Source organism: Vipera berus, assembly GCF_964194415.1.
Source record: "Vipera berus genome assembly, chromosome: 6".
Lineage (NCBI taxonomy): Eukaryota > Metazoa > Chordata > Lepidosauria > Squamata > Viperidae > Vipera > Vipera berus.
Window position 1 is genome coordinate 790240 of NC_138208.1, and position 19892 is coordinate 810131.

The 19892-nt window shown below is 47.0% G+C and overlaps 1 protein-coding gene across 3 annotated transcripts in view; it reads right to left on the reverse strand.

Annotated features, from left to right (window-relative positions):
- The window catches only part of ETV6 (ETS variant transcription factor 6), a 97506-nt gene that overhangs the window by 7458 nt on the left and 70156 nt on the right, over window positions 1-19892 (reverse strand). For 2 of the 3 annotated variants that reach the window (XM_081331289.1, XM_081331288.1), the window contains exons 3-7: window positions 17552-17716; window positions 16428-16562; window positions 10576-11121; window positions 3117-3259; window positions 1067-1167 (exon numbers count right to left, since the gene is read on the reverse strand). In XM_081331289.1, coding sequence (XP_081187415.1) covers window positions 1067-1167; window positions 3117-3259; window positions 10576-11121; window positions 16428-16562; window positions 17552-17716 — 1090 coding nt within the window. The remainder of the gene's footprint in view (window positions 1-1066; window positions 1168-3116; window positions 3260-10575; window positions 11122-16427; window positions 16563-17551; window positions 17717-19892) is intronic. The other variant, XM_081331290.1, reaches the window with a different exon arrangement.

The following is a 19892-nucleotide window of genomic DNA, read 5'->3' on the forward strand; positions in this document are numbered from 1 at the left end:
TTCTCAGAACTTTGGAACTTTGCGAACTGAGGACCAATGGATGCGTCACGCCAAAACTGCGCCCACCCCATTGCTGGCAATGGGAAAAAAGTCACGATACGTCGCGTGTTTGACACCAGTGCTCTAGACCAATATTTTGTTAACCTTGGCAATTTTAAGGTATGTGGATTCAGCTCCCAGAATTCCCTGGCCAGTCAAGGCAGAAAAACACCCCTTTTATCTTAAGGGTTGTAGAATTCCATCTCTAGTATTTTCTAGGTTTATTTTTCCACTTATCTCTTCTCTTTTAAAAAATTACGCCTGCTGACAGAAATGCACAGTATGGAATGTTGATACATAAATGACTAACTCGGCATCTGTGAATGTTGACTATTCATATAAGTGGGTTGTTTTTTTTTCACAACAGCAATAACGTTCAGTGTTTACTGGAGCCATCTAGAATGTTTCGTAAGGGATGAACTAATGACAGTTTGTGTTGCCACTGCAAGAGGTCTGAGAGCCCTTTTACTCCTCCTATATTATGGTCAAATTCTTTTGGAGCAATACTAGAATTATCGGAAAACTTTTGTTTTTAAGGACACGCACATTGTATTAAATTATATGCCTATTATTTGGGATTTAACTTGTTCTGAACAAAGGAAGTTTTTAGTGCTCTAAGAATCCTGAAGAGATGGGATAATATAACGGATTGGATTTTAGACACCAGCAATCAAGCAATTTTTGAGAAAACGATATATTCTGTCAATCGGAAAATTTTGCATTATCTTTCCCTCTGGAGAAAAAAAAATGCTTGGACAGGCCTGATGAATACTAAAAGCTTAGTTCCCTTTTTTTTAAGATTTGTACAATCAGATAAACTTGGACATTTTTGTCTTTGTCTATTTGTTGTTGTTTTCTTTTTTCTTTGAGTGGTGACTTGTTTGTGATATATACGCATACATGCATACACACACATTATTTAATTATGAATAACATAATTAACTAAAAACAAAAATTCTGTGATCAACGGAACCAAGATGCCTTCACAAAATTTGGAATGCACAAAGGCACAAAAATTCACAATTACCTGAACAAAAGTCTTTGTCCTGGCTCCTTTCTGATAATATTTAGTTTGTAGTAGTGGCGCAGGGCACGAGACATTTTCTCATAGGTCATATTTGTTCGGTTCTGTTGCATTTAAGACAAAGAAAGCAAGAATTAAAACAAGTGACCAAAATGATAAGGAAAGAAGGGTTGGCTAAACCTCCGTTCACATTCAACTGCCCCCCCTTGTCTTTGTTGTCTTCTCTTGTGTCATGCTAGACAACGCCCGAGTCCAGAAATCGTACAGTCTACAACTTGGAGGAAACTAATAAATCAATGTACGTGATTGTGTAGGCTCGATTCTTAAGAACTCCCCCTCTTTCATTTATCCTAAAAAGGTAAGCAGTTGGACTACTGTAATGCACTCTCGATGGGGCTGCCCTGGAAGATGATCTGGAAACCACAGCTGGTCCTGAATGTGGGGGCACAGGGCAGAACTGGAAAGTCCTTGGCATGCCCAGGAGACGCCACTGCGCTATGCACTCACTCGATGTCGGTAAGCTTCTGGGTGCTGATTATCTCCTACAGAGCAGGGGTCTCCAACCCCGGTCTGTGGACCGGTACCGGGCCGCGGCACGCCAGCAACCGATCCGCACAAACAAGCAAAGCCCCATCCGTGAGATGCAGTCAGCACACAAAACCACACACCCTCCAGTCCGTGGGAAAACCTCTCTCCACGGAAGCAGTCCCTGGTGCCCAAAAGGTTGGGGGGGGCTCTGCTCTAGAGCTCTTGGCCTAGAGCCAAGGGTCAGCCCTCCCAGGTAAGCCAGGCAATGAACACAAGCAGATAATAATTCTACTTTATAGCAAGGCTACGGTAACGGACTCTCGCAAGTCTAAACGTATCAGCTTCCCATCGCCATTTTTAACCCCTTGACCCATTAGACCGGGTCCTTCTTCAGTTCCTTTCTCTGACCGCTGAGCGACTGGGGGGCCTCTCTGGTCCGGTGGCCTCCCCTCCTCCTGCGAGATCATCTACCTGCTCCACCCCAGCGATTCCCCGTCCATCCAGTGCGCACAGGCCAGGCTGGTGTGCTTTGAGACCCTTCAGACCTACGAGACACCAGTGGAGACCCCCGAAGGATGTCTTCTTCCCCACGGATCTCTCTAGTTCCCACCCTGACCACCTTCTGGAACTCTTTGAGGACCGAAGAAGCCACTTGGACAAGCAGTCAAACGTTTCAAACCGGGGGGGGGGGGGGGGAAGAAAAGACGTCCAGTTGCCATGACTCCACTTCCAGACTTTAAGGACTTGGCTGTTCAGCCAGGCCTTGGGGTAGGGCGTTTGTTGAGCTTTGTCGGTTGTGTTTACTATCTGAGGGAGTGTGTGTGTTTGTCCGGATGTGTGGGATTTCATTTCTAGTGTTTTTTTTTAATTGTTTCCTATTTTCAGTGTAAGCTGCCCGGAGACACTTTGGAGTCGGGCAGCTTCTACATTTTGTAAACAAATGAACAAACAAACAAGCAATCTGCTCTTGTGCAGAAGTTCAAAAGGCTCAGCTGGGCAGGGAAGGAGGCCTGTCTAGGCATAGCCAGGTGCCAGTGAGAGGAGGAAGGCGAAAAAAAGTCACGGTGGAGGTGGTGCCTGCATGACTGGAACCCCCCCCCTTTAAGCATGCATTGCGCTTGTGATGGAGGGTTCCTCTGTGGCCAGAGCAAAATCTCTCTCTCCAAAATTGCTTCACTTCCGAGCATCGTTCATACCACCACCGCTAGTGCTACTACTACGTCTGCACACGGCCAGTCCTTCCAGCAAAAAACATAATGAAGTGTCCCACTTCTCACCGGCAAACAGCATAAATTCATAGATTTTTTTTTTAAAAAATCAATAAATAGCAATGACAACACACAGCAAAAAAGATAGGGAAGGAAGGAAGGAAGAAAAAGAAAGAAAGAAAGAGAAAGAAAGAGAGAGAGAGAGAGAGAGAGAGAGAGAGAAAGATCCTTTTTTTAGCAAAATCATTTTTATTCTTTCTCAATCATTTAATTCACGATCTCGGCAAGACAACCCCTCTTTCGTGGATCCCTCATACCTTATGATTTCCCCATAGCCGGGCCAGCCCATTGGGGTCCACTATCCGAAATATTTTGGATTCTCTGTCCTCCCATCGGATGAAATTTTCGTACCGGCTGTCAGAGAGCAGCTGATAGACATAATCCCAAAGGAGTCTGCAGTCTGGAAAGAGAGCAACAGAAACGTCTTCAAAAAGTTCCTGCCGGAAATGAATTAGTTAATTGGCCACCACTGACTCACCTCCAGGAAAGATGCCAGAAACTGTCATAGGTTCCCAGAGCAATTGACACTAATTAGAAAGCAGTATTTCAGAGTAAAACCAATCCATTATGAAGGCAGGTACCAGGAGGCATCAAGAGCTGAGACGTGCCAAGAGAAAAAGCAGCTTTTTAAGAGGGAACTCAAAACATGGGAATGTTGGGCAAAGTCAACTGCAGATGGTGGGTCCTTCCCAAAAAGAGGGGGGGGTCCCCACAGAGAAGGTGCCCTTCTGTGGTGCCGCAAAGCGACACTCTGCAAGATCTGGCAAAGAGAGGAAGACCTTCCACGAAGAACCTCCGTGTTTTGGAGGCCCAACTAACGGAAGATGTTCCCCACCTTCAAGGCTGAAGTCCATCCAGACTGGCCTTCTTCAACCTAATAGTCTCCAAGGATATTGAAGAGCCCATCCACCCCCTTCCATTCTCAGCAATAGTCAGCATTCAAATACAACATGCAGAGTTCTCATCTGGACAGTTTGATGGGTGGGTGATGAACAAAGAAGATGGAAACCTGCAGTGGGACCCTATGTGACACCTTCTTTTATATCTAGCTACAGTCTAGACCAGGTTGGTTGGAGAACTGGGAGATACAAGAGGATAAAAATTCAGTCCGATTGCCGAGAGATGGAACTGTGTCACGGCTCCAGAATAATTGCTCATTCAGAACATCTCACACCCGGTCTCTATACATAACCAAGTATATAACTTGAATTTCAACTGTTTGGTTGATGACCCAGATTTTAATGACATGGTGATCACTGGCTACTGCCATAATATTCCAGGATTCAACCAGCTCTTCTGTCTAAGATGTTGTGGCATCAGAATGGAAGTATAGATTAGCAGAGTCACGCACCATAAACGTAATACGAATTTAGCAGTTTTCCACATGCCTGTATCTAACACTTGCAGTTCAGCATTTCCATAAAAATATTAAAAGCAGAGCTTCGGACCGCCCCCGATCTGCATTCATTTCGCCGGGACCTGAAAACCTGGTTTTTTGATCTATCAGGCCTGGACTGAAGGGGTTTTAGCTTTTAATATTGTTTTAATTGTTGGGCTTAATTAATTTAATCTATTTTAATTTTATACTATTTTTATATTGTATTTTATGTTGCCCTGTAAACCGCCCTGAGTCCTTTGGGAATAGGGCGGTATAAAAATTTAATTAAATAAATAAATAAATAAATAAATAAATTATTCTGGAGGTATTACACTCTTGATAGTCGGACTGAATTTTTATCCTAATATATATTCCAAAAAGGCCAATAAATTATCTAGATCAGATCAGCAGGCTGGCTAGGGAATTCTGAGAACTGAAGGCCGTATCTCTTAAAGTTGCCAGATTTGAGGAACGCTGTCCTACCATACTATTTGGCGGTAGAAATAAATGCAGGGACTCTGCAAGAATGCTTCCTTTTTCTTTCCTGTTCTTTTCCTAAATCTTCCTTCCCAGGCTATTTTTATATTTTTCCTTCACTGTGAAGAGAAATGGCAGTTTGCGTGTGTTGTTACGTGTTAAAAAAACCCCAACCAAACAAAAAGCAGACGGAGAAGCAAGAATTGTGTTTCCTTTTTCCCTTTTCCTGTTGCCAATTCCGGTCCAGTTCCGCCCTCTCCCGCTTACGGTTAGGCTCAACGGAAAACAGAACTTCTCCACACAAACCTCTCCGGAGGGTTTTACAAAAGAGAATAAAAGACGAAAAATTAACTTTAGTTCTGCTCTCCCGCGGTCCTTTCAGGGCAAACAACCGCCTTCCCCTGGGGTGGGACCCCAAGCAATCTCCAACTCTCCTTCTTAGCCGATAAAAGAAACCAACCCCGCTTGGCGGCGAATCCTGGAATCGCAGGGAATCCTTTTTCCAATGGGGGAAAAAAGAGCAAGAAGAAAAACGATGAACACAAAAACTCTTTTATTAGCCAGCCACGTAACAAGCAGCGGATCAGAGGATGGCTCCCCGTGGAGATTGCAGCTAGTCCTCGACTTATGACAGAACCAAGCCCAAAGTTACCACTGCGAAGTGAAGCAGTTGTGAAGTTAACTGAACCACGCGATCGCTAAGAGAATCTGTCTTTCCCCCCCGTTGACTTTGCTTGTCGGAAGATCACAAAATGCCGTCGCTTCACCCCGGGACACTGCGGCAGTCGTAAACACGAGTCAGCGGCCAAGCGTCTGAATTTTTATCACGTGACCCTGGGGATGCTGCAACGGTCCTAAGTGTGAAAAATGGTCCCGAGCCACTTTTTTCAGCATCGTGTAACTTCGAGCGGCCGCTAAATGAACGGTTGTAAGTCGAGGACTGCCTGCAAAGACTTTCCCCAACTTCTACTTATCCCCCCTGTGCAACTGAAGAGCCCCCTGTTAACGAACGGCCCGCCTTCCTCTGTTCCGGTCAAGGAGCTCGGACCCTAGGAAATTAAACAAAATGGAGTCTGGGGTCACTCTTCCATCCCTGAGTGTCCCCTTGCATCTCTCCTATGGAACTAGTAGCTGACTTCCCCATTTCAAAGTCTGAACACACCCACCCACCCACCCACCCACCGCTTCATTAGCAGGAAAAAGGAGAAGAGCTATTTTGACTATCGGAGACGTTTGCCAACAGCTAATTCTGCCACCTGCTTCTGCACTTATCCGCTCTAACTAAAAGAGACAATTTGTCATTCTGAACGCAAAGGTCACTCAGGATAATACAAGTTCCCCGGTGAGCAGGGTTTGTGATTGCGTGACCGCTTCACTGTGCATGCCACAAGTGCTAGAGGCTCAAGAAACGCCCTAATCGCTTTGGCTCAACGAAGCTTGGAAACAACAGTTAACATTTTGATTTGGGGAAAAATCAAACTGGATTTCAAAAAGTGCCTTTAGGTTTGGCTGTTTCTGCCGTCTTTCGAGGCCAAAGCACCACGTTGGTGGTGTAAACTTGGATTTGAGGGCCCCTAGATCAGAAAAGGATCAAATAAGGAAGCCTCGGCTTCAGTCCCCAAATATCTCTCTTCCCAGCCACCTGGCTTAGTTGCTGGCTATCGGCCATCCTCTGGTTTGCCATATTAAAATAGAGCTGCCGTATCTGGGCTGAACAAATTTGGGTGACCACTAGATGGCAGCAAAGAGTAGGGGCTTTCTCTATCTCCATCTAGTGGTTGCTTATTTTTATTTTTTTCAGCCTGATGCAAAAACCCTGAGGAATCTATCAACAGACTGCTACTCCAATAGACATTGCTACTATGCAAACGACATAGACTATAGTCTCTCCATTTTGCTCACCTGGCTCCTTTGCACCTTGACGTCTTTGAAACCATCCAACAGTTTGTCAGTGGTGCTACCCGCCATGGTGAGCGTATCTGAAACTTTCTTAAGGATTGGGCCTAAATCCAAAAACAATGGATAGCCAGTTTGGTCAAGTGGTTAAGGCACCACGCCTGAAAGCAGGAGACCACGAGTTCAAGCCCCATCCTAGGGATGAAAGCCAGCTGGGTGACTTTGAGCCAGTTCCGCTATTTCAGCCTGGCACACCTCACAGGGATGTTGTTGTGTGGAATATAGGGGGAGGAAGGTGTGTTGGGTATGTTTGCTGCCTTGAGTTATTTGTAAAACTAATACAGGTAAGTCCTCAACCTTACAAGAGTTTGTTTGCTCAAAGTTACAATGACACCGAAAAAAGTGACTTAGACCATTTTTCACACTTACGACCATTGCGACATCCTCATGGTCACGTGATTAAAATCCAGACGCTTGGCAACTGACTCATATTTACGACGGTCGCAGTGTCCCGGAGTTGTGTGTGAACACCTTTTGCGACCTTCTGACAAGCAAAGTCAACGGGGAAGCCAGATTCACTTAACAACCGGATTACTAACTTAGCAACTGCAGTGATTCAACTTAACAACTGTGGCAAGAAAGGTCGTAAAATGGGGCAAAATTCACTCAATAAATGTTTCACTCAGTTGTGGTTGTAAGTCAACGACTGCCTAAAAAGGCAGGACACAAATAAATCAATAGATTGTGATGAATGGAAAGCAGTCGCCCCCATTTGCCCAGCTGCTCTCACACACGCACACACGCACACCCCCACAGCCTCCTCTGCATCAGATCTAAGCCTTCTGAGAGCCTTGCGGATCCTGTGCAAGGCTGAAGGGCCAAAGCCATCCTCTGATGCAGAAGCGCAGCTCCCAATGTAGGTTTGGCAATCAAGCCAACTTCTAAACTGGCCTGTCCTGGAACCAGAGACGTATTTTCCAGGGAGCGTCTCCAATATACACACAGCCCATTCCTGCCTATCCAGGTTCGCCGGAGCAGGTACCGGCTTCCTGGAGGCCTCTGAGTAAGTGCAGGAAGGAGCTCTCGGTTGCAAGGTCTAATTTTAATCAAAGGCGATGAAAGTTAAGAGTTGACTTTGTTTTTGTAAGGCTAATTTAATTCGTTTGTTGGGCAAACTGGGAGTTAAAATTACATTAAAAGGGCTTCTCTCCTTGCAAGGAGTAGCAAGTTTTATGAAACTGAAAAATACGCCACACTTCCTTCAATTATTCAAATAAAGAGACCCTCTGAAATGCAGGGTTTCCCAACTTTAAGACCCACGGACTTCAACTCCCAGAATCCCCCAGTCCAACATGGCGGCTGGCTGCGGAATGGATTCCTCTCTCCAATTCATTTAGAGACAGAGCTTCCCTCTTCCCTTGCTCTTTTCTGAACTGACCTCATCATGCTGATTAATTAAAAATAATTAATTGGGAAAGTAAAGATGGGGGCCACATTTCCAGGGTACCTGGGAGTGGGGGGGAGAGGGGGTCTTGAAAAAGACAAGGTGGCAGCCATGCTCAAATGAACTTCCCCCTTTTTTTCAACGTGCGGTGGGGTTTCGACTGTGCTGGACTTTTTTGACCCCCCCCCCATCTCCACCGTCACAGATCTGAGAATGGCGTCTACGGAGGCGTAAAGGGGAAGGTGCAGCTACGGAGGAAGCCTCGCGCTCTGCCTATTTCTGCAGGCAGAAGAGGTCTTCTCCATTTCTGCTGAAGCAAGGAGGAGGCCACGCAACGCCATGTCCCCAGCTGCTTTACCTTCACAAACTGCGTGGAGAATGTGACAATTAACCTGAAACTGGTCTAACTGGAAGAACAAGCCTGTCTCCAGAAGCCCCCCCCCCGGCCCTTTTTCAAAAGCCCCCCCTCCTTTGGCGCTGAGAGTCATCTTCTCATCAGGAAGTCAACCCTGCACGGAATCTGCCCTGGGACCGGTTTATATCTCAAGGTCTAACAGCCTTTCACCGTTGACCGAGTAGTCTCCAAAGGGCTTACGGGCTAATTCGCTGTGTCGAATTCACCTAAAAAAATAAATAAATAAAATTGAGGGGAACTCAGATTTTTGCAGTGACTCCTGACGTAAAAACCTTCTCGTGGGCTTTGGGGTTTTGCACCCCGCCAGTTGCTTTGCTTCAAAATTCCCCTCATGTCTGCCATCTTTCTTCTGATCAGAGAGAGGTGCTGGGAGTGGTCACAAGAAGTCGTCGCCAAACTGGACCGGAGGGCTCAGATGCTGGGTTGTCAGTGGGGACAAGTGACACAAGTCAAGATGGGGGTTGCCACCACCTGACGGAAGCCCTGAGCCATGTTGACCTGGGACCTTTCTCGCAAAAAAGCTGGCTCCCGGCTTTTCCGTAAAGCTCAAAGGAAGCACCAACCTGAAGTCCAGTTGGGGTCCCGCTGGTGAGATGGCCTGCTGAGTTGTAGTGGATGGAAGGGGGAGGCTGCCCAGGTCTTGAGAGCGACAGGCTGATACCCCTGTACCCCTTCCTTCTCCCTTGGGGCAGGGAGTTCGCAAGAAAGCAGGCACAGCGGCTTCAAACCATCCTGGGTTAAATCCACCCCTCCCTAGCCTAGTGGGCTGTTTCTCAACACGTAGATTTCAACTCCCAGAATTCCCCAGCCAGCCCTGCCCCAACGTCTACGCTACCCAGCCTTCCTTGCTATACTGGGCAAACAGCTCTCTTTATCATCTGGACTGTGAGCCAGCTCTCCCCCCCCCCCCCCCCACCAAGCTTCTCTGCTCCCCGAATTGTTTGCAGGCCAGACGATCGTAATAAAGACAGTCATGAAAGTGTGTGAATGAGTGTCTGAGATTGCTGGCTTGTTTTTCACTTCCACTCCAGGCCTGTCACATCTATTGCAAATGCCCGTGGACCATACTGTATTACTACTTCTAATTTGCATACTGAACTTTGGAAATTGTGGTTGTTTTAGAGAAAGGAGTCGCCAAAGCGCTAATTTAAAGGCTGCAGATAAAATTAAAGGCTTTCCCTGTTTTAGCAGAACGGTGCAACTTAGAAGCTACGTGAAATTGGATGGAAGACACTGAAATCCATCTTACAATTCTTGTATTCGACCCTACTGAGAATGACAACCCTTAATTTTCCCAAGTTGCTCTGTTTCTCCTTCTCCTTTCCCTACTCACAGTGGGAGATTTATTCCTCTTACACCACAGCACTTTTATCAGTCACAAAATAAATGCTTTTTAAAGAAATGTTAGGAATAAAAAAACCGATCGAGAAAGATTAACAAGAAGGTGAAGGCTATTTATTCTGTCAGAAAATTTGCTCCCAATTTTATTAAAATAAGTTTTCTAAAACTACGGCTGGCCAAAATAAACAAACTATTTTTTCTTCTTAAAAGAAGTATAAATATATTCTCTTTCTGAGAGAGATCGGAACTGGAAAAGTTCTCGGGAAGACCACAAGTTGTAGGGAGGAGTGAAAGCCAGATTCGCTTAACGACCACGACATTCACTTAACAACTGCACTGAAACACTAAATGACCATGACAAAAATGGCTACAAAATTGGGTGAGATTCACTTAACAACCGCTTTGCTTAGCAATGGCAATGTGAGTCCCAACTGTGTCTGTTAGTTGTGGTGTGGGTAGTGTGTCCCTGCCTTCCCTATTCCCTTGCATAATCCTGTGGCTCATTCTGCATTTTAAGGAGAAATCTGGGACACAGAAGTATCTAGCCACGGCACAGAAGCGTGCAAATGCCTGTTACTGGAAGCTATGTGGTCTATTCTAAACTAAAGCAGAACTATGGTTCATTTATGAGCTGTGGACTTCAACTCCCAGAATTCCTGGTTGGCTCAGGAATTCTGGGAGTTGAAGTCCACAAGTCATGAAGGGGCCACAGTTCCCCACCCCTGTTCTAAAAGGCAACGGTGATTGGGAATACATGGTACTGACCTGCGATTCTCCCAATTGGCATTGCGTGCTCTTCAGGGGGCGAGACGGACACCATGATGTGGTTCATGAATGCTAACTCTTCACGGTGGGACAAGTTGATGGGCTTCACCTCCCTGTGCAGCCCATCTTCAGACAACCTCGAAGCCTTGAAGTCAACAGAGTGCCGGGGATTCAGTATCAAAGGGTGCATTATTGGACTGGGCATCAGCTGGATGACCCTGGTGTTTTCCTGGCGAGGGCTGGAAGGCTTCTGAGGCACTTCCGAGGGGGTTGGGCAATGATTGCTCTCAGCCGGAGAAACCGAGAGAGGGTAAGACTCGTGGTGATTGTTCTCCTGGTGTTGCCGCGTGCCCAAGAGCCGGTCAGCTGGCGAGAGGCGACGAATAGTGTTCTCCAGGGGGGACTTCAAGGACCGCTGCTCAGACTCTGGTGAAGGCCTGTGATTGGCACTGAGGGGGGATCTGGAGCGGTGTAAGAGTTCAATGGTAGGTGGATTGTGATGGACCACATCTGCTGAGTGTCTCGAAGCTCTTGAGATAAAGTTGTCTGTGAAACAAACAAATAAAGAGAAGGAGGGAAAAATCAGAAGCTATCGAATTGGCCAATAAAACTATATACACCCCTGCAGCCGGCATGCAGCCTGTAGGGCTGAGTTGAAATAATTAAATAAAACGAATTTTAACTTAAGTAACAGCAATCCCAATATTGATCTCTGGTGTGGGAAAAAGTCTGGGATAGAATCACGCTTGCTGCCAGCCTGCATGTGAAAGTCTGAATGAATCAGCCATCAACAAACCCCTAGAGATAAACTATATTTACATACCAGCCAAAAAATAAAATAAAATAAAATAAAAAACCTAGGGCGGAAACAAAAAGACTAGAATATATCCACTCCAGCAGCCCACACTCAGGTAAGCAGGGATTAATACTAGACAAAAAGTCAAGCTGAAAGTAATACTCTAATCAAGGAACTATCAAGGCAGGGCAAGCTACCGCCTATAAAGAGGCAGCAAAACCCCAGAGTCACTCAGGGTGGGGGCTGTTACCAAGTTGGGTAATGAAACATCTGCAAGCAACCAAGTTCACAGTTCAACCCTGAGCCACAGATACAATCTTTTCAACTTGGAAAGTCCTGACTATAATCTCAGTCAACAAGGCACTTGGGAAGCCTTAAGATCTATTATCCAAATGCAGGCAGGGAAACAGGTCGAAGCAGGTATGAACTATATTAGCATATAAGGGTTGATCGCATTTTCATCCACTGCTTTCCAGCAAACGCTTTCCTAAACGCCTTTTGTGGTCCCAATGGAGTATCGGGAATGGATTTTATTATTGCACTTTATGCACAAAAACGGAAAGACTCTGAAATACCCACAGCGGAGGAAAGGTTGATGAAGGTGACGGAATTTGCAAAATTGACTTGTTTAATTAGAGAAAAGACAATAATAATGTTTGCTACTGACTGGAAACCCTTTGTGGACTCTTTTTGGGTAGATTATGGAAAGGAGAGTAATAGTGTAATCTTAAAGGGAGAGGATAAAATTGAAATGCATTTATTGCTACTGAAAGGAAGATTGGAAATAATTTCTTTATCTTTTATCTTTCTCCCCCCCCCCGCTTTCTCTACTTCTCCCCACTTTCTTTTTACTTTATTTCCTTTTTACTTTCAGCGATTTTGTTCTGCAAAACTTTCTTAAGTAAGAATCAATTGAAATGTATGTATTTCATCACCCTGTCAAACGCCAGGCTTTGTGGGTTACGGTGATATACCGCCTGTTCAGCTTCAAGACGACCTACTCAAGGAGGCGACAACACCCCCCAGTAGGAGATGTGGAAAAACTGGGAAAAGACCCCATGGGGGGGGGGGAAATTGAACTCTTTTATGCAGGCCTTTATTACACCCATGTAAATGTTTGAATTTAGTGGAACGGTAATTACTTCCAGCCCGTTTGTGACTCCCTAAACCTGCCCCTTTCTGCTTTTCCCTCTTACTCCCCTGGCTTGCACTGTTTGAAGGATTTACAAAGCCCCAAGCAGCATTTCAGGTCCCTTTCCCCCCCCCCCTTGCAATCCCAGGAGGTCCTTTCCCAAAGACCCCGGGGGTCACATCCGGCTCGGATTCCTCCAGCGCCCCACGCTGACCTTCGCCTGACTCCGGCCCCCTCAGACGCTCCTCCTGTCCAAAGACGGCACCCACCCGTTTCCTGGCTGAAGCTGGAGAGGAAACGGCCCCGGTGTGGACTTTATGATTCACACAGCCAAAGTCATAAACAAGAAAAGTCTCTCTTTGTTTCGCTATTTAGGTCAGTCTTCCCCAAACGGGCACAAGGAAGTGAAAGCCGACTGCCGAGCCGTGCCCTGGTCTGCGGCAACGGAGGAATGCTCGGAGAGGGGAGGCAGCCAGGGAGCGTGGCGGCATTTCAGGCCCGGCTGTGCCACCAGGCCGAGGCGGTTTGTGGGGAGCAGAGCCAATCCAGGCTGCTGAAAAACCGGCGTCTGGATTCTGACCTTGCACTAGCATCTAAATAAGATCTAAACCCTGGCAACTTTCAGACCTGTGGACTTCAACTCCCAGAATTCCCCAGCCAGCCATGCTGGCTGAGGAATTCTGGGAGTTGAAGTCCACAGGTCTGAAAGTTGCCGAATTTGAAAAACACTGAGTTAGAACATTAATCATTCCTAATTATTAATGCTGCCAAATCCTAATTTGGGGGTTAATTTTTAAGGGGGGGGGAAAGAATAAAAATCCACACGAGTTCAGTCAAGGCTTGTGTCTGAGACACTGCCATGCGTCCCTCAAATAAAAAACAGAGTTGTAATTCTGTGCTTTGCAAACTCCATCCCCCCCCCCTTTTTTTTACATGCCCATCCACCACAGCCAGGATAACCAAGAGAGCAGGATAACTCAACTCCCAGAAGCCCCACCTCTTTCTGAAACGGTCAGAAGGATTGAACTCTTGGTTCAATCAGAATAGAGATGGAAGGGACCTCGGAGGTCTTCTAGTCCAGCCCCCTGCTCAAGCAGGAGAGCCTATACCATTCCACACAAATGGCTGTCCAACCTCCAGTAATGAAGCACCTTCTGAAGGCAAAGCTGTTCCACTGGTTAATTGTCCTCACTGCCAGGAAGTTTCTCCTTAGTTCCAGGTTGCTTCTCTCTTTGATCTGTTTCCAACCGTGGTTTCTCGTCCTGCCCTCTGGTGCTTTGGAGAGTAACTGACCGGAAGCAGGAGATCACACAGACTGAAAGTCCAGCTCAGGATATCACACAGATGTGCGACCGGCAACGGTTGGGTGAGTTGCATTCTTAAATTTCAAATGCCAGGATCCTGTTTTTGAAGGACATTAGCCTTGGAGCACAGACTGTACCCGGAAAGCAGTTTAGGAGGGATGTTCAACTTAAAACCAGTGGCCAGCAGATACCACGTTGCAGAGTAATTGGTACAGCCGACCTCAGGACTTAAGGCGAACTCTTGTGCGTGCCGAGAGCCCTTCTCTTGCCTGCCTGCCCATTGCGAGCAAGCTGGCGGGTACAGGAGGCCAAATGAAAGCAAGCAAGTCCAAGGAACCGTTCTGCCCAAAGGGGACACAGGACTCTACTCAGCTCTTCCAGTTCCTCCACCTGGATGCAAGTCAAAAGACCTCAGGAGAGATGGAATTGTCCACCTCTGAACATTTCGTAGACAGGGCTTCTCTCCCAGCCCAGTTATCAGAATAAGCTTGGCCACTTCCTGACACTTAGAACAATTGGCCAGCGGAACCACCTGCCTCCAGAAGCGGTGAATGCTCCAACATGGGGAGTTCTTAAGAAGAGACTGGACAGCCACTTGTCTGAAATGGTGGAGGGTTTCCTGCCTGAGCAGGGGGTTGGACTAGATGACCTCCAAGGTCCCTTCCAACTTTACTTTACTACTACTACTATTACACTTTCTCCAAGCCATATTAAAAGGCCTAACTTTTGTGAGAGGCAGCTGCCTCCATCGGATACACCGTGCTAAAATGACGCAGGACGAAGGAAGCCGCGACAGACAAAAGCTTCTGCCTTTTAGTAATGTGTGAATTGGGGGGTGGGGTGGGAAAAAGAAGTTCTACCAGCCCCCTCCCAATTTTTGGCTACCGGCTGACCCAGCTTTCCTTCTGTAACGTCCTCACTGACTAGGAGAATCTGCGGCTGCAAGTAAATCCGCCATTCCAACGAAAGGCCCTTCCTCAGCTTTTCGTCTCTACTAGAGGAGGCCCTCAAAAGTGCGAAGGTGCCGCTTAATGGCAGGAGCCGGAAAAGAAAGAAGGGCCATGGTGCCTTCAGATGACTGGGGCGTGTGTGTGTGTGTGTGTGTGTGTGTGTGTGTGTGTGTGTGTGTGTGTGTGAAAAGCAGCCAACAGAGCGGTGTTTCTGGGCCACAAACGGTGTTTCTGGGCTCTGCTAATCTTCCAAAGGCAAGATGGCCGGCAGAGACATCCAGGGCAGGAGGCAAGTTGTGCTTCTGAAGTCCCCCTCCTTTCTAGCCACCCGTCCAGTGCAAGGATAAACCAGGGTTTATTTGGGATTGAACTCCCCACCGGCAAGGTTGCCTGAAAAAGGATGAGAGCATCCAGAGCTACCTAACTCCCTGCCACTTGAACCAAAGACGCCGCCTCTATAACTGTCAGGCGCATGAAACCAGGTCGACTGGTGAAGCCTCCAAGTCAGTGGCTTTAGTGCAGCGTGGCTGGCTGAGGAATTCTGGGAGTTGAAGTCCACAAGTCATCAAAGGGCCGAGTTTGAAGAGCCCTGCTTTAGTCTGTTTCTCCTACAATTCAAAAATCCCCCCAGACTGTTTTCCTTCCCCTGGGAACGGACAGATAAGGCTTCAAGGAATTTAGGCAGGGGTCAGCCCTATGTCTCTTGTGGCTGCTCCCCAAGGACTCATTTGACACCCCCCCCTTTCTACCTTTCGAAAGCACATAAAAATGCAAGTAGAAAAACAGGGACCACTCCGGTGGGAAGGTAACAGCGTTCCGTGCGCCTTTGGCATCTAGTCACGCCGGCCACATGACCACGGAGACGTCCTCGGACAAGCGCTGGCTCTTCGGCTTTGAAACGGAGATGAGCACCGGCCCCTAGAGTCAGAAACGACTAGCACACATGTGCGGGGGAACCTTTACCTTTACCTTTCTACCTGGCTGAGGGTTTCCCAACATTGCCAGGCCCTGGTTCTTTAAAAACTCAATGGGCCCGCGTGTTTCTCATCCAACACAAGACTCTGCCCTTTTATATTTAGGCATGCCAATGCCCCAGACACAAACCTTGACTGAACTCTCATCAATTTTTATTAATTTTTCCCCCATAAAAGTTAACCAAAAATTTCAGGAATCGACAGCCCTCCTCCACCTGTCCCCTACCCCCGCCAAGAAGCTGGGAATCATTAATGTTCTAACTGGGTGTTTTCCGAACCTGGCAACTTTTAAGATGTGCAGACTTCAACTCCCAGAATTCCCCCAGCCAACCTGCTGCCAGGGGAATTCTGGGAGTTGAAGTCCGCAGAACCTAGGTTTGAAAATACAGTTCTAATGTTGTAAGTATATTGAGGATTCATAAATCACAGCTGTAGGAGTGATCTACATAGGAAAGCACACACGCATTCCATGCTCCGAACACTGATGATGTGAACTAGCCGGGCAAGGAAACATCTGCAAGAAAACAACGCAGCTCAGAGCGCTCTAAGGACCCCTCATTTCGACCCCGAGTTGCACACGTACTCCTTTATTGGTGTGCTTTTCCCCTCCCAGCGGTCCTCTCTTTCTTTCCACAGCATCCCCTGAACTGCTCGTGCAACTCTGCTCCTCATAAACGAAGAGATCCCTGCCGTTACCTTCGTCGTGGTTCTGATGCAGCATGACGTCTGGCGGAGCATGGACAGAGTTCCCAGGGTGAAAGAAAGGAGAAAACAACATGTGGGAATTCCTTTGCTTCAAGATGTGCTGAAGAAGCTCATACAACACATCGCCTGGAAGAAGAGAAAAAGAGAGAATGGATTTTGGAAAGACTCGTGAGAGAGAGGAAGGCCCGTTACATTTATTCACGTCTTCATCTGCATTCATTCGGACACTGGCCAGCTGCCAGGATGGCAAAACGCAAGGAAAGCCCACAGTTCCTTCCTTCCGAGGCACAAAACTCTGCCTCCTGCTTGAGCTGCAGAAAAGTATTCACAGATGGTCCTCGACTTATGACAACTGAGCCTAAAATGTCTGTTGCTACGCGAGACGGCTCTTAAGCGAGTTTTGCCCCGTTTTACAACCATGCTTGCTGCAGCCGTTAACTGAATCACGGCAGTTGTTAAGTTAGTAATATGGCTGTTAAGTGAATCCAGCTTCCACACTGAAGGTCACAAAAAGGGGATCTCGGGACACTGCGACCGTCATAAATACGAGTCAGTTGCCAAGTGCCCAAATTTTGATCGCCTGAGCATGGCGACGCTGTAATGGTCGTGTGAAAAACGGTCAATTTTTTATCACTCTTTTTTTCCCCAGTGCTACTGTAACTTCGAAGAAATGGTCGTAAGTCAAGGACCTCCTGTATGTTTCAGCCCCAGATCCACGGCTTGGCTCGAGTGCCTGGGTTCACCCGTCTGGTCAGAAATTGCCGGTCTGAAGCCCACGGAGGGACAAAGTAGACAACCTCCTAGGAGGGCTGCTTGTGGGCGACCTACGGCAAAAGGATGAAGCGTGTTGTGACACCACAAGGAACTGCTTCTTTGATGTACAGGTAGTCCTCGACTTATAGCCATTTGACGGGAGTTACAAAGGTGCTGAAAAAAGTGACTCGCGACGGTTTTTTACACTCAGAACCACAGCAGCATCCCTGGGGTCAACGCAATAAAGCTGAATTAAAAATATTGCGGGTGTCGATTCTCCCCCACATCTGACCTCTGGCAGATTTTGCACCGTTGCCCACTGATGCGGTTCTCCTTCTGGAATGAGCTTTTCAATTACTTACCAGAGTGGGGAGACCTGTATCGGAAGTCCTCTTTGGTGAGTAGCAAAAGAGCCTTGCCGTTCATCTCAAAGGTGTTGCTGTCGATGGGCCTGAGGGAGAATTCCTTCTCCGCCCACTTGAGCCAATGGGCCACGTCGTCTCTGCTCCAGTAGACGGGCTGCAGACCTGCGGGGAAATCAAGAGGAGGATCTCAGCAACAAGACCCTTACAATCCCTGGGTGGAGGCTGGTGGGATGCACGGGTGCGAGGTGTCATGGGTGGATCTAATGGCCATGTCAAGAGCACAGGCCTGCAGGTATGTGTCTTAAGCTAGATCTCATGGACCCGAGCTATCCCGGTCTTCTGATACTGAGCACAACATAGATACTACAGATATTAAGCTGCTCCGTGTTGCTACCCAATCTCAAACTCTCTCTCTCTCTTTGGAGCACAGCTCTGTATTTTTGCAAATGCTACCCTCCACCAGGAAGACGTCCCGTAGCCTCGTAATCTGTCAGGAGAAAATGAACTTAGTCTTGGATTCATAGGCAACCCTCGGCGGATCAAGGGGAGGCGCGCCCGGCGGAAAGGATACGGAATCTGCCACAGGGAGAAAAGAGAAGCTCCACCCCCATCTTCCGGGTAACACCACTGCAGCCCAGAGCAACCTGCCACCACGGCGTCCTTTACAGTAAAGCAGGAATTGAAAACATAAATTTACCTAAGAGCACCAGAAAATATTATAAAGTACAACAGTAAGAGCAAAGCCCCTGTCTTTCTAGACTTTCCCTTTCTTCCTCTGAAGGTCCCACCTCTGCAAGGCCGCCGTGCCGAACTCCGCCAGGCGTGATGTGCTTTTGGAGTCTCCACCTGCAAGCAGCCGGTTCTGCCGAGTCTCTCGTTTCAGGAGATGCAAAGCTAAACGCGTTTATGTCCAGACCCGTTACATTTTGGGGATCGGGTAGAAAGAATAAATAGGCACACACTCTCTCACACACACAAAAAGGACCTGCGCAAACTCCTGCATTTGGAGGATTTGTACAAATTGCAGTATCCATTATGGAAGGTAGGCCGAAGATGAATAGCTAAGGAATTTGCAGGTAGGTTGAATTAGATGGATATGTATTTTGATAAAATTAATTTTTCTACGTACTCAGTCATCCGTACACAAATTTAACACTAGGAGTCCGCAAATACATCCAATGGGGACATCCATAAATTTAAGTTGGCTATACGGACAGAAATTCTCCAATATCGCTGAGAGTTTTTTTTTTAAAAAAAAATCAGTTTTTTTTTTAAAAAAATCACCAAGACGAAGGGCTGAAATGACGTCATGCACCGGAGGATGGATTGCTAAGAATACAGAAGATTGCTCTTTGCTCCTTCTCTGCAAAACCTCTCTGTTAGGAGACAGGTACAAAATTGCATTTCCTTTTTCCTCTTTGAAGTAAAATAAATCAAAAGGCTGAACTTTGCTCGTTACAAATTGGCTTAAAATGAGTGTACATTTCAAGATGGAGAGACGCCACCGACTGAAGGACTGCTGAGGTCCTTCAAATTAGTACGTGGCAACAACCGGATCAACTCTGACTCAAATCAACCACGACTGTCCTCTGGACAGTCGGAGGCTGGTGCTGAAGTTCAACTATTCTGGCCACCAAATGAGAAGAGAGACTCATGGAGAAGACCCCAATGTTGGGAAAGACGGGAGACGAAAGGAGACGGGGACGGTAGAGGAAGAGATGGTTAGTTTGATGGGGTCACTGACGCAACGAACGTTGAGTTTGGGCCAACTCTGGGAGACAGTGGGGGGAGGCTGGCATGGTATGGTCCATGGGGTCGCAAAGAGTTGGACAGAACTTAGCAGCAGCAACCACCACCACATCACGGAACAAAACTAATTTTCCTGAGTTCCTGAAGACAAGTGAAATATCTAGTTACTTTGGATTGCTGCTTTCTAACCAATTGGGATCCTATCTTGCATCTTAACCAAACTGGAGCCCTTGGTGAAAGGGAAGGTTCCTAAAGTCCACAAGAAAGACGTGGTTCTGAAAGACGTGGCCTGGAGTGGCAGAAAGGCATCTCCACGAGTCCCTCTTTGATGGAGTGGGCAGTCCAAAAATGCTACAAGCAAACAAACGGTGTCTTTCACAATGGAGTCATCTGCTGAGACATCGTATTAATGAAGGATCTACTCAAGATTATGGAGCAATCATACGTGGCATCAGCTTCGGGTTTGAAGCAATGGAAAGCAGCATGGGTCTTCAGACTGAAGAAGCTACTCGGATAAGCAGCAAAATGTTTCAAACGAAGTGTTTTTCAAAAGATTTGATGTGTTAAGGAAGGCATAAAAGGGTGAGCA